Source organism: Nasonia vitripennis (assembly GCF_009193385.2).
Source record: "Nasonia vitripennis strain AsymCx chromosome 4 unlocalized genomic scaffold, Nvit_psr_1.1 chr4_random0007, whole genome shotgun sequence".
NCBI lineage: Eukaryota > Metazoa > Arthropoda > Insecta > Hymenoptera > Pteromalidae > Nasonia > Nasonia vitripennis.
The window spans coordinates 3439780-3454976 of record NW_022279643.1 but is presented as its reverse complement, the minus strand read 5'-3'; the positions used below and the strand labels follow the sequence as shown (position 1 = coordinate 3454976).

The 15197-nt window shown below is 38.8% G+C and overlaps 2 protein-coding genes across 13 annotated transcripts in view; one reads left to right on the top strand and one right to left on the bottom strand.

Annotated features, from left to right (window-relative positions):
- The window catches only part of LOC100115274, a 106946-nt gene that overhangs the window by 47888 nt on the left and 43861 nt on the right, over positions 1 to 15197 (top strand). The window lies entirely within an intron of this gene.
- Positions 844 to 12259, bottom strand: LOC103316011. Of its 6 annotated transcripts, XM_032602032.1 has the most exons (9): positions 11769 to 12259; positions 11171 to 11263; positions 8312 to 8862; positions 8188 to 8229; positions 7973 to 8111; positions 7728 to 7899; positions 6588 to 7664; positions 6235 to 6410; positions 844 to 6128 (listed from the first exon to the last, which is right to left on the bottom strand). In XM_032602032.1, the coding sequence occupies exons 3-7, from the start codon at positions 8809 to 8811 to the stop codon at positions 7525 to 7527; spliced, it is 993 nt and encodes a 330-aa protein (XP_032457923.1). In that variant the 5' UTR covers positions 8812 to 8862; positions 11171 to 11263; positions 11769 to 12259; the 3' UTR covers positions 844 to 6128; positions 6235 to 6410; positions 6588 to 7524. The 6 variants fall into 6 exon arrangements, with proteins under 6 accessions (XP_032457923.1, XP_031785864.1, XP_031785863.1 ...); XM_031930004.2 differs by lacking the exon at positions 11769 to 12259 and having other exon boundaries at positions 6198 to 6410; positions 8312 to 11263; XM_031930003.2 differs by lacking the exon at positions 11769 to 12259 and having other exon boundaries at positions 844 to 6125; positions 6198 to 6410; positions 8312 to 11263.

Here is a 15197-nt window from a genome sequence, read left to right as displayed (position 1 = left end):
GTGGTCGCCATGTCTAGCTCTCGCGAACTAATTCACATCTTACAAAATTTATTTCGTTAATTATTAAAAAATAAAATCTACATCTAACGATAATGTTTTTTGGTGGTTTTAAGCATTATTGGCCACGGCCTATGCGATGGAAGGGTAAAAAACATCCTGCCATACTTTTTTTTGCTCTTATTATTTTTAGCCTCGGACAATTTTTTTACTGATAAATCCTATCGAACGGAGCAAACGACAGAAGCTAGAGCTAAGTTTACTCTAACTTTTCACTAAAAAAGATTTGTTTGCACCCCCGCTAATTTTGCTAAAATCACCAATTTAAGTATCTGTACGCTTGATCGTAGACATACTGTAGTATAAGCATATTAATTGATTTAACATGGGATCTAATTTTTAATAATTACATTGTATTCAAGAAATGAATAATGAAAATTATGTGGAAATCGGAGTACTACTAGTTGAGTTAAGTCAGCAGCTGATTGTATTAAAGCAATACCTTTCTCGAAGGAGAAAGAAGTTCAGGAGATGGTGGAGCAAACCACTGATCCGACAAAACTATCTGACAGGATATGGTGGTTACGCAATGACATTCCAGTATTTTCAACTTCATGATGAGGAGCAGTTTATAAATTTCACCAGGATGAATGTACAGACATACATGTATGTGTATGATCTTGTTAGAGAAAGATTGGTCAAAAGAAGTATAAGACCAGCTTTGCCACCTGAGCTGAGATTTTCTTTAATTTTAAAGTAGGTAAACAAAATAATTTCTCCAATAAATTTTTCCTTATGTGATTATTTTTAACATAAAAATATAAAATATGTTTCTTTTAGCTATTTGGCACATGGTGATTCAATTCGAAAGCACGAATGGTTTTATAATATTGGATTGTCTACTGTCAAACAAGTGATACCAGAAGTATGCACTGTTTTATGCGAAGTACTCATGCCACTATTCCTCCAATATCCTTCACGTCAACAATTTCAAGTCATAGCAAATGAATTTATGGAAGATTTGTATTTCCCAAATTGCATCAACGCCAACACGCGCGACAGAAACTGTAGTGTATCCACACACACAAGCAAGGCTGACCCCGTCGGGCGTCGGCGAGTAGCGCACTCACACAAACGCACGTGTTCAAGCGCTGACTGTAGGTGTGTATAATCTAGTCCACTGTTTCTGTGGCACCGCCACACGGAGCCGATGCGAAGGGATTCAATAACTGTCACAAAGAGTGGGGGGCAGTCAGTTCACTTCTTTATCTTACACCGTGGGTCACGGATAAGCGTGACCTAAGTGCGGGTTTAGGTCACACAGTGCTATAATAGTATATTACGATACGTGTGACTTAAATGGTTCTTTTTTACACGGCGCAGTTAGCACCCGAGCGTAGCGTGGGAGCTAAGCGCCGTGTAAAACTGGACCATTTAAGTCAAGAGTACCGTATAAAATTTTATAGCACAGACTGCTAAAGTCTCGCCTATTCGTGACTAAAGTCGTCCGTATGTGTACCATGAGGTTAGCGCACGAGCGTAGCGAGTGTGATAAACACGGTGCAAAAAAGGACTACTTTAGTCACAGATAGGCGTGACTCAACAGCGGATTTTAGCCACACTGTACTATAAAATAAGATTGTATTTCTAGTAATATTATCGTTTGATGACTATAAAATCAACGATGCTCTCGGTTCTCATGCTGGTGTTTCAAAATGCAGTGCGATGTATATTACTGCTCCTGCTTTACCACCAGAGTATCAGTCGAATTTTCAAAATATTTTTTTATTCACATTATTAAATACTATTGACAAAGAAGTTTATGGAAATATATTGATATTTACTAAAATAGTTGAAGAATTACGTCATCTACAAACCACAGTTATAGAGATCAGGTATAATGAAAAGAAAATAAGAATTTATTTTGCTCTCGCTCTGATTATCGGCGATAACCTTGGTATTGTAAACCAGATTTGTGGTTTTGTTCAAAGTTTTCGCGCATATTATCCATGCCGCTTATGTAAAACTCATCGTGATATTTTAGCTTATAGTTAGACAGATGATAATTGCAATAAAAATAAAATTATGGGCGTGATACAAAAATGTATTAATGAAAAAGTATCAGGTATAAAAGAGCCATATATTTTCAATAAATTTAAAAACTTTCTTATTACAGGAAATTGTGCACTAGATGCTATGCACGATTTACTGGAAGGTGTATGTCAATATGACATGGCAATTTTTTGAATTATTTTATGTTTGAGAATAAATATTTTAATGACGCTAAATTAAAATCTCGGATTTTAAGTTATAGTTATGGTGTAGATGATGAAAGAAGTAAACCTCAGCTTATTTCAAATGATAATATAAAAAAAGGTAATTTATGATTTTCATCAGCTGAGACTCTTTGTTGTATGAAACATGTAACTATGATGATTGGAGATCTTGTTCCAGAAGAAGACGAAATCTGGAAATTAGTAATAATATTAAAAAAAGTTGTAAATTTTGTAACCGTGACTGCCTTTTTGGCAAAAGAATGTTATTATCTAAAAGTATTGGTAGAGAATTATTTATTTAACTTTTACGAACTATTTCCTGGAAAAGGAAGACCAAAGCATCACTTTTTATCTCACTATTAGTACGTATGCAAGAGCTTGGTCCTCTTTGGAAGATTAGTTTGATACGTTTTGAAAGCAAACACAGAGATGGCAAAATCATATCAAATTTAGTGTCGGCAAGAGTCAATATTAGTACGACTATAGCGATACGCCATCAATTAAAATTAAATCATAGACTAATTTATGCTGAAGTTCCATGCGCAACTTTTATAGAATGGTTAAAAAAAACTGTCATGCAAAATTAATTAAGTTAAAAAAATAATTCATTTAGGGAGAGTTATTAAAGAATTTCCAATACTTGTTGATTTCGATGAAGATGAACCTATTTTCTACAAAATCTTAGTTATAGTTTGTAACGAAAATAAAGAAAACTCACAAAACGAATGTAATAAAATACAAAATTGTTATTTCGACGATCATTATCAGGCTTATATTTATGATTTGTATACGACACAACAAATTCCAAATTTTTCTTTCGACTTTATTTTGCACTGTCACGCATCGAGCGATAAAACTATAAATAACAATACATTTATTATTAAAAATTGAAAATATAATGTTTTTGTACAATTAATAATGATTAATCGTTTTTATTGCATTTCATATTTTCATTATCAACAAGTATAGTACCCGGCTGAAAATAATCATATGATAATCATATGAGTGTTCATATAATTATCATATGAACAATCATATGAGTGCTCATATGATAATCATATGATACTTTCGACCGAATCCTCATATGAGAATCATATGATTGTCATATGTTATATCGTAAATTCTCATAAAAATAAATAATTATTTTACCCCTACTTGATACTTATTAATTATCTTTCTTTGTACTGCTGATTTGTAAGTTGCATCGAGAATTTATTTTTACATAAATATTACATTGAAAAAAATCCCGATTTATGGAGATTTGAACCCAGAACCTCAAGATTATGAAGCAATCCTTTTACCACCGAGCCATCCTGATCTTTGATGTCGATCACTTTAGTACAATCAAATAGTCATTATATATTATCTAACACGTCCTTGTATGCTTTATTTATTATTAATTAATTACAATGAGTTTATTTTATTAAAACACACTAATAGTAATTGAGTAATAACAAATAAAATATACAAGGGCGCGTAAGTTATAATGACTATTTATTATGAAAAAGCTGCTTTCTTGCCAATATATCGATTAGAAATGATAGTTAAGGATACAACATATGATTATACGCCAAAAGAAAATATACAATAATGTTAATATTTGTATTTTATAATTCTGAAAATTTAAAATATAATTTTTGAAAATTCGAGAAGCCAATATAGAAGTAAATAGTGTTGTGGCACCGCAGGTTTGTCTGCTTTTCAAACTCGCCTTCGTGGCGCTACCGCGCCACTTGATCATATACTTTTAATCCATACCCTACCCCGCCCCCCCCCCCCGATATAATGATGTCGGCCGAATGACGGCACTGAGACTGCACGGAATGGACCACGCGTGACGTCCAGGTACCCCTGCTCCGGGATACGGAAATGACGGCATTGTGCTGAGCACAATGACGGCACGAGGTGCAAGCATCGTGCCGGCACTTAAATTAACGAAAAAAAAAATAAATTAAAACCCTAACGGGGATCGAACCCTGACCCTTTCAGTTAGCAGGCTGGCACTTTACCACTCGACCACGAACACTTATTACAAGTCATAGCTAATTGTGTCCTTATATACTGCGAGCAGCTGTTGATGTTAATAAAGTTGCAAGTTATTGTAATAAACAATCACCAAAATTATTATTAACGCATTTAACAACATTGATATTCGCCGCTTATTTCGTGTAAGGAGCGAAACTGTCAGGCTGCTATAAATTTGGTAGTCATGAAAGAGTAGTCATAATAATATGATTAGTGAAAATTGACAAGGAACAAAGTCCGGTGGATAAATAATAGCCCAAATTAACAAAATCAACAGCCTTAAAATATAATACATTGAAAAGCCTTATTTTGTTAATTGTGCGGCTGAAAATTGTCTAAGTTTCGCAGCCAACAAAGCCAGCATACTGCGGGACTTTCCAGCACAATTTTCCAGCACTCCCAGCAGGCATTCTGCTAGCACTTTGACAGCGCCAAATGTTAATAAATTTTGAACACGGATCGAAGGCACAATGCCGTAGCTCCTCAAAATATCGTCATAATGCTGCCATGAGTGCCAACACGGCGTGACCGCAAAATGCCGACATTTTTACGGAAGTAGCCCAGTGGGGACATCGGCATACACACACACACAGTGTGTGTGCGCGTGCGTACCAACGTATGCAGACATACTATGTCTGCATGTATACATACCAAAGTTCGTCAAGCCGCCACATTCCTTCTTTTTGATGCGAGTCGTGGTTCGCTAAACACGTCGCAAGGTAAGTTGAATTATAATCCGAAATTTTGCAAGTAATCCAATTTAGGAACATACTAAATTCGTTTTTAATTGTATATTTATGTCAGAAAGAATGTTTCCTATCAATATTTTTTATATTATAAAGCGTATGAATAATATATAAATTTCAAGTTTAAACTAACCTCAAAATCATTGTTAAAATATTGTACTATTACTTATTCGACGCAATCATTGCATTATTTAATTTAAATCATTCCACTTTACATCAAATGCAGTTTTTAAATCTCTGGAAAACAAATATTTTAAAATTTTTATTTAATCATAGTACTTGTTCATGGATAATGCAGTATAAGTACATATAGCTCATAACCCCGAAAACATTGTGCGGACACCGTGCGGTCACGGTACCGTCCAGCGTGCTCCAAAACGCTGTCACGCGTGACTGCCAGGTACCTGTGCAGATACCGGTCATATGACGAGCATGTGCAAGAGCATTTTGACGGCAGGCGTGTTTTGAAATGCTGCATGCGTGAAAGCCTTTTGCGGGCACTGTGGCGAGTATTTGGCGGCATCGTGCTTGCATTCTGAAAAAAATTTGCTTTTAATTGACACGCGTGCCGATCGTGTGCAGGCAATATACGGGGGTTTGTGGTGGTATTGTGCGGACATTTTCCGGCATTTTTGGGATTCCGTGCCCGCTTGTTGCAGGCATTTCCCGAAATTCCCGGAAACGCGCCTGCCCGCATTTATTGGAGGATATGAGCCTCCAATATAAATGACTTGTAAACAAATAATTTTATTATAAATTTATTAAAATACTTATAATTATTAATACAATAACATTTAACAGTGCAATATTTACAATAACAAATTTAATAAAGATTTAACACTATTTTACAAAACATCGAAAATTTCGTAATTATTAAAAACATAAATCTGTACAATACAAAGATAATAAATCTATCGCTATATCTATTATTATATTGTCACAAGCAGCAACGCAAAAATTTTCTCTTCTTCGTTGATGGACTCCTGGGGTAAATCTTCCATCTGCGAGGTGAAAAAACAGCTGCTGCTGGTACTGCTTCTCTCGGTGCTCCGGCCAGCTCTTGATGTTGTGGCTAGATTTGCTGCTGAAAAAGAAATTCTATTAATAAACAATGTGAGGCTTGTATAAGGGGGGTGGAGAGAAAGGCCCCGACCTCGCATCTCTCCGTATATGTGCAAAATTTGAACTACCTAGCTTCGACAGAAAACAAATGGCATGAGAAAGTGTCTTTAAAGGGTAGTAAGTTCTGCTGCCGCTAGGGATTTGACAGATCTCAGTAGTATCTCGAACTCCGGGCAGCAAGATGGAAGGCCACCTGCTATCCATACAGATAGATTTAGATCCTCTGCAGCTTCTTTACAGCAATCTGTTTAAGCACAATTATTAAATTAGTAAATGCTCGATAAAATAATAGGAATAATAAAGGTATTAAGTGGAAATGTTTAGAGGAAAGATTGTGATTTGAATTGGGAATAGGCAGAATACATTATTTATTAAATATTATAATATAGTTATATAGGAACATAGGATTAATGCTGCTTACCCACTATCTGGATTTCCCAGGTACTGCAAGGGCTGACATGCTTGCAGGTTGATCCTGATGATGTTGCAGGATCGACGATGTGCTCAAAAACAGAAAAACGCAGAGATAATTAGCACGAGTATTATAATATTGAGTAAATTGAATTATAATGATTTTTAAGGGGGATGGTGAGAGAGGCCTCGACCTCGCCGCTCTCCGTGAGGTTCATCCACATGAGCGGCAGCCCTTCCACGTACGGCCCCTGACATTTTTTCTAAAATTACAGAGAACGTAAAAAAGTTCACATGTTTACAAAAAAAAACTAAAACAATGTATTATAAAAGGCAACATGTGTACTTTTTAGCTGAAAAGAAATACATTTGTTAAATAGAATAAGAAATAAGTTAATGAGAGAGTGAGTGAGTGAGCGAGTCAGTGAGAAAGAATGAATAATAAGAGTTTTTAAAGGGGGGTGGTGAGAGAGGCCCCGACCTCGCCTCTCTCCGTGAGACTCATCCACATGAGAGGCAGCCCCTCCGTGTACGCCCCCTGACATTTTTTCTATTTAGATTAAATATAAATAAACAAAAATAAACATAATTTTGAACTAAAATGTCAGAGAACGTAAAAAAGTTCACTAAGTTTATCCAAATATATCGGTGGCATCGCTGTCGGAGTCTCGTCCATGGTTGTCGTCCTCGGTGCCGCTGCTGTTGTCGTCTGTGCTGCTGTCGTCGCTGCTCCTGTTGTCGCTCTCGTCGCCGCTGCCATCGTTGTCCTGTTGGCCATTGTTGTCCTCGGCATTAGCGCCGTTGTCCTCGGCATTAGCGCCGTTGACTTCAGCATTAGCGCCGTTGTCCTTGGCATTAGCGCCGTTGCCCTCGCCATCATCACGGTCGTTGGCCTCTTCTCGTTGTTGCTGTTCTTCGAGACGTTGACGCTGAACTTCTGGCTGATCTCAAGGAGCAGGGTTTTGTGCAGGCCTCTTCATCTTGCGACGAAAGCCTTCCTTGGCGCTTTTTAATGCTCTTGTCACGGCAATGGTAAAATCGTCGTCCTGTGGCGCGAGTAAGGTCTTCTTATCGGCCGGCATTGCCACTGAAAAAAAAATAATTTAATTTTAAGATAAAATTAATAATTAAATAAAAACATTGAACGTACCCCTGCAAGCCTTGGCAAACTTGCTTTCCTTCAAGGCCAGAACACCATCTCTTTTGGAGGAACTCCAAGTGACATGTCGAAAAATGTCCTCGTCTACCTTGACGCACTCCTTCAGATATCTGGCCGCTGAGTCGATGTAATTAGCACCACCTAGGCTGATCAGATAATTTACCTAAAAAAAGTTTTCAAATTTAAAAAGAAGTATAAGAAATTAATTTATACCGATAAAAAATGCCGATACTCACAAGTTTGTCGTACGCCTCATCACCAGCAAAATCAAATGCGACGATATCGGCCGAAGTTTTAAAAGGCAGATATTCAGGACGAACTGCCACCTTTGGCTTCTGCCTGTTGGTAATTCCTTTTACCATTTCGTGCACGGAACTGAAAAAAAAGGAAATATTAGGGTGTTGAAAGCTCTTAAAATACTTGGGATAGAAATAAAATGTGTTCAAAATACTGCATTAATTCCTCCAGCTTGACGAGTCTTTGGTCCACTGATCTGTAAATAAATAAAATTCAATTAATATGATAAATATGTCAATCAGAATAATTATTTTTAAGTAGTATGGCGCAAAATATACTTGTAATTTTTGTCCAAATTATCGATTTTTGTGGCTAAAATCTTGGCCATTTGCGCAGTTTCGGAGGCGGTGAGAGAAGCTGTCGAGGAAGATGCTGCAATTCCTACAGCATTCGGTCGACGAAAATCCATCATCTGCGGGCGTGTCGACAATCCTTGCTTCGGTGGTTGCTGTTGCTTCGATGTCGACGCTCGTTGCTCCTGCAACCTATGATTGAGAGTCGGTTGAGGCTGCGACGCAGAGAAACCGTTGTTGTGGGTTTGCCACGACGACGACGATGACGACAACGATGCTTCGGGCTGTGATGATGACGGTGGTGGCACTAATTTAGAGCGCTTGTTCTTCTTCTTCTCATTTTTGTTCTTCTTGTCCTTTATATTATTCTCTTTTTTATCTTTCTTATTCTTCTTGTTCTTCTTGGCGTGCGGTTTAGGCGGCGGTGCAACGGCCATTTGGCCAGCGGGCTGAGCGAAGAAGCTTCTTGAGGGGGTGGATGGCATCAACTCCGATATCTTGGAATGTGCAGCGGACACTGGAATTGCTCCCGTATTCTTCGACATTTTGATGTCAGAAGCAATAATAAAGAGTAAATTTCGACGATTATCAATAAGGTACCTAATGGGAAGAATGATATAATATCCTAGGCTATTATCCTATTATTCCGTATCGAAATGAGTCGACACGATTTTGACAACGACAAAAAAATTGGAAGCAGCCTCTTTCGTATGAGCGTCTACCGGCCAATACGGCATCCGAAAGCATTTGTCGGTGACTTGATCGAGACCCATAACTATTACCTCGGTACTTAAAGCAGAGCATAAAAAACTCCGATTAATGATGAAGAGCAAGGACGATCAAACAAATTTTCAATTTTTGCGAAAGTTTTTAAAACGAGATAGCAGTAATCGTCGGATTTGACGATATTTTGAATTATTCCGATGAATCCGTTTCGAAGATAAACTGTACTATCTGGTCGAAGAAGAGAAATGGACGTCTCCGGTAACTACTTTTCTATATTGTTCGTAATCGGTCGAACCATCGATCAATGGTGCAGGACCTCTCGCATGAGCACCGATGAATTTCATCAGATTCGCGTCGATGTGTTTGGAAGAATCTGTTCCACAGTTTTCCGCTCTACGGTTGGCAATTTGTTGCAAGTACTGGCTAGGCTTCCTGCATAATTTTCGGCAATACGACATATTGCTTTCGTAAGGAAAAGCTGAAAAAGAATCTAACACCCCGAAAGCCCTAACATCATCGGCAAGATGCAACGAAGTATGAATATTGTACGACAAAAATTCTATACCATACACGTCAGAGGCTGTTTGAACGAAGAGCTTGATGCAGTTTTCAGCGAAAGCTACAGATTCGGGTGTAAAATGAGGATTGATTAAAATTCTTATGGATGCGTGAAGCAGAAGAAAATGCAAATAAAGAGCGGGATTAACTAAACCGTTGAAGATAACAGGAGCGGTATATAGAAGCAACTGTCTCAATTCGGTGGCTTTAAATTTGCCATGGTGGTTGATGTCGACTGGTTTTCGAGCAAAATCTTGCGGGCAGTAATTTTTTACTTGCTCTAGTCGATCATCGAGGATTCGTACAAGATTCGCGTCAGCGATTTTAGCGGTTTTGACGAACCTACCATCTATTAATCCTTGAAAAATTTTCCCCATTACACCCAAACAGACGAGGTGCATATAGTCGAAGACCGTACTCTTGACCAAATTTATATGAAGACTGAGATCGATTAGAGGGCAATCTATACCTACGCTATGGTGATCCGTATCCAATTTTTCAAGGTATTCCTCTTGTGTACGAGGTCTATGATCGACCCCCGTATACACCATCACTCCTGGACGTATATTTTGACCGCGAACCCAACATCTCGAACACGGAGCCCTAGAACTATGCGAACGGTGACCTAACGAAAACGAACGAGCAAGAGCATCGGCGACAAAGCATCTCAAATCAACGGAAAAATGTTTACCCATGAAATCTACACCGCTCTGAATAACCTGACGCACATCTCGATTAAACGGTTGAAAAAATCTTTCGCACTCGTTGGCTTTTTGTTCCCTTTAAATACTCCGACGATCTCTGATGCAAAACGATTACCAAAGTTTGCTATTCTGATTTGAATCGGCCACAAAGCGATCTTACCTACTTTATCAAGAGAAGCACCGTCTGTACTAAAATCTATTTGGATATGCTCTTTCCGCAAATATGGGGGAGTCGAAAACAATAACTTTAGCAAAGCCTGCTCTAAGCCAAAATGAAGGTACTCGCCTCCAGCTACTTGAGTGATAGGGGCAGAGTAGTTTGGAGTTTTTAAAATAGTTCTCGGGTCCACGTGTATACTCGAAAAACAGCTGTGTGTTTTTATCACTTGCATGGTAGCCCTGATCTGCGTGTGGGTCACGTTCTGCTCCGCAAAAACTGTAGCCAGCCTATCTTCAAAAACGTGTACGCTCTCTATACCATCGCATAAAACCGATTCACATTCATTCTCACTCTCATCGCGATCACTCTCATTCGGGCTGTTAATAACCCTATCATTCGCACCATCATCCAGACAGCTCGCCGGGCGGGGTTCATCGAGATCCGGCTCGTTCGGACGATAGACGGGGGGCTCTACAATGGCGGTGCAACGATTCTGAACCGACGGTACATATTCGGAAGCTCTTTCATATAATCTTAATATTTCGGCTCTATACGCAGGCGAACAATCTTGCAAACGCTTCCTACTGCGCATAGTTAAAATTCGATGCATATTTCAAATCAAAATCGTACTTCCCGATAATCAGCGCAGCTTATTCTTTGAGGCGGTTTACACAATCAGCAGATGATGAACTCTACCTCTTGGCGTAGCCCAGATCTTGCAGTAGTAGCTGCAACTCCTGACAGCAACTTGGATGTTGTGGTCCTCTGCAGCTTCTTTATTTCAGCAAGCTGTGGAAGCAAAATTAAAATTAGAATATAATTTATTTATATTGTATATAAAAAATACATATAAATGCAGCTGTACAGGTAATTTTGACAAAGAGATCCTCTAAAACAACTCGGTGAAGAAATTACCCTCACCAAACCAATATGCGGGCATGGATCTCTTTACAAGTTTACAATTAACTTGAATTAGTAAAAATAAGTAATATTTTCAGATTCAACATCATTTTTATATCATCTGTGCAAAATTTCAACTACCTAGCTTCAGCAGAAAGCAAATGGCATGAGAAAGTGTTATTACAAGTGAGTAGCTGGTACGGATAGTCCAAATCTGAAAATCTTATATTTTCATGCTGTGTGCCTTCTGCTGCAGCTAGGTAGCTGAAATTTTGCTATTTAAAAAATTATGCTGAAACTAATAATCGTAGCCATCATCACAGGACAGTTTCGCTTAAGCCCTTTGATCACATATGTGGGCACGCAATTTCACTGGTTAGACGTTGAAATCTACCTCTTGGCGTAGCCCAGATCTCAGCAGTAGCTGGAACTCCTTCCAGCAAGTTGAAAGGCCACTTGTCCTTGTAGATTGTGTTGGTCTTCTGCTGCTTCTTTTCAGCAAGCTCTGTAAGCACAATTATAATTATAACATACTTTATAAAATAAGAGGAATAATAAAGGTAAATAAGAGGAAGTTTTTAGAGGAAAGATTGTGATTTGAATTAGGAATAGGCGGAATACAATATTAATTGAATATATAATATATAATTATACGGGAACATAGGATTAATCCTGCTTACCTCTCTGGATTTCCCAGGTACTGCTAGGGCAGCTGCGATGCGTGCAGGTTGATCCTGATGATGTTGCAGGATCGACAATGTGCTCAAAAACAGAAAGTGGCAGAGAGATTTAGCATCAAGTATTATAATATATACAGGGTGACCCAATTTAAACGGGCACCGCTCATAACTCGTCAGGGACAGCCACAATCGAAAAAATGGTAGAGACCAAAGTTGTAGGATATCGAAGGGGCAACCCGATGGTGACCTTGGATTTGACCTTGAACGCGTTTTTCAAGGTCATTTGAAGGTCAACTTTGGATTTTTAAATAGGAACCCCATTCTTTTATTGCGGGAATGGAAAGAGCGGTAAATTTTACGTTCAGAATGGTATGTTCGGTTGCGGCACTGAAGGTCATCTCAATGTCCTGCAGCCAGAATGAAACCCCGCCTATGTAATTCCTCTAGCAACGCCAAATTAAAAAAATAATATTTTTGGCGGAAGGCCGAGTGTGAGACTCTTTCGACAATTTTCGGAGGCTATTTTTATTTTTGCAAATCGAAAGTTCGGGCGGCAGGTACGGCGCGGGGCCGGGGCGCCTGCTTGAAAATCATTCGTGAGTTAAGCGTCGTAGGGGAAGGTTCGACGGAGTCGCGGTGGCAAGACTGAGCGCGGGACTTATTTTAAAAGGCTTATTTCGGGAGCCATTTTTATTTTTCGCACATCAGGAGTTCGGGTAGGTAGGTGGCGACCACCTAGAGGAGTCATTCGCAAGTTAACCGTCGGAAGGGATCATTCGGGGAATAGCGAGACTTATGTTTGGACGCTAGCGAGGGCTCATTTGCGTCTTGGCCGCTGGACAGAGAACATCTAAGAAGGGATTTCATCTCGGATACAAAGTAAAAGTAAAGTTTGAAAAAAAATAATTTGACCTTGAAATGACCTTGTAGGACTGGCTCAAATTCGAGGTCACAATTCTCCCCCCCCCCCCCCTATACAACAACTTTGGTCTCTACCACTTTTTTTTAATTTGGCGTTGCTAGAGGAATTACATAGGCGGGGTTTCATTCTGGCTGCAGGACATTGAGATGACCTTCAGTGCCGCAACCGAACATACCATTCTGAACGTAAAATTTACCGCTCTTTCCATTCCCGCAATAAAAGAATGGGGTTCCTATTTAAAAATCCAAAGTTGACCTTCAAATGACCTTGAAAAACGCGTTCAAGGTCAAATCCAAGGTCACCATCGGGTTGTCCCCTCGATATCCTACAACTTTAATCTCTACCATTTTTTTTAATTTGGCGTTGCTAGAGGAATTACATAGGCGGGGTTTCATTCTGGCTGCAGGACATTGAGATGACCTTCAGTGCCGCAACCGAACATACCATTCTGAACGTAAAATTTACCGCTCTTTCCATTCCCGCAATAAAAGAATAGGGTTCCTATTTAAAAATCCAAAGTTGACCTTCAAATGACCTTGAAAAACGCGTTCAAGGTCAAATCCAAGGTCACCATCGGGTTGCCCCTTCGATATCCTACAACTTTGATCTCTACCATTTTTTCGATTGTGGCTGTCCCTGACGAGTTATGAGCGGTGCCCGTTTAAATTGGGTCACCCTGTATATTGAATATAATGAATAATGAAAATGAGAGGCAGAATGAGATAAAGTATGAGTGATATATGAGATGAAATTATTATGAGAGAATAAAGCGAATTAGAGAGAATGAAAAACGATTAATAAAACTCAATGTCCAGAGAAGTAGTCGCAAATTGTAGGCTGCTTCTCTCTGGACCTGCTGGACACCGCGATGAAGAATGCAGGTGAGCAGCCTCTTCTGGAATCTGCAAAAAATACGAATACGTTGAAAAATTCGTAGGAAACCGGAAAGCTAGATTATCACGGAAGAAACTATGCACACGCGCGCGATTTTTCTAACCTGAAAATCGGCGTGTATAAACAAATTACCCAATTTTCCGAATAAACATATAAAAATAATATATTAAACTTACCCAATTGAGTTGATTAATCGGTAGCACTGGTGATGTCGATCGTCTATACTTGATCCCTCCACCGCTCGCTATAGGCGCGAGCCGGGGAAATCACATATACATATATGTGCGCGTTTCAGAATTATATAGACTCTGCTGCTGTAAAGCTCATTGTGCGAGAGAGGAGAGCAGTCTGTCTCTTTCTAAAATGGGTGGAGCAAACGTGTGGCGCGTGCGCGCAGACGCCCGATTCGAGATGCCGCGAAACCATTGCAATTCAAAAAGTTTTTAAATGTGTAACATAGTTTTATGCAGTGATTAACAATTATTTATAAAAAAAAATTAAACTTGTATCAATTTTAAATCGAAATTTGATGCAGTTGCGCGAAAAAGCCGAATCGTATATGCGTATAAAAATATCACGTATATGCTTATGTACAATCGTGTGTTCGTTCAATGTGAAAATGCCATCAATATATTATTATTACAATTTAGAGCGGCAAAAATCCCCAAAAAAGTAGCGGGTTGATATAAAAATCGATTCACCTGCACCTGTACCAATATAAAAAGAAAAAAAAATCCACAGAATGTCTTTGAACCCATTAGCCGCGATTAGCTGCACGGTACTCAGTCCGCTCGGACACTTTTTTCAACCTGGGATCTTACGTTTGAAACTTAAATATGATCAATAATGGCGCTAGAGCTCGAGCATTTGTTTATTTATATAGCTTGAGCTGTTAAATTTAAACTTATAAGCATAAAAACTCGAGTTGAAGAAATGCCAGTATTGATACATAAGTTTATCGCAATACTGAAATCGATTATTTCCGATAACATTGCAGTAAACCTTATAATTTATAACGCAGGAATCCGTAAAAAGATTGAAACCGTATCTTCCGGAATTCGGCACGTGCGCTGACGAATGGCTGGCACAACGCCGCCACGAATTTTTGAAAAATGTCATTACGCGTGTCGACAAAAATCATGCATGATGGGTGACTATTCTACTTTTATAACTACCGAATTTATAGCAGCCTGCAGGTTTCGCGCCTATATACAAAATAAGCGGCGAATATCGATGTTGTTATCGCGTTGATAATAATTCTGGTTATTGTTTATTACAATAACTCGCAACTTTATTAATATCAACAGCTACTCGCAGTATATAAGGA

What these genes read in the sequence shown, in the direction of transcription:
- LOC103316011 (XM_031930004.2), bottom strand. Translation starts at nt 8,871, where the DNA reads ATGTCGAAGAATACGGGAGCAATTCCAGTGTCCGCTGCACATTCCAAG. An exon ending in AATTTGGACAAAAATTACAA is followed by an intron (nt 8,230 to 8,311) that starts GTATATTTTGCG and finishes ATTTATTTACAG; the next exon opens with ATCAGTGGACCAAAGACTCG. An exon ending in GTTTGCCAAGGCTTGCAGGG is followed by an intron (nt 7,665 to 7,727) that starts GTACGTTCAATG and finishes TTTTTTTTTCAG; the next exon opens with TGGCAATGCCGGCCGATAAG.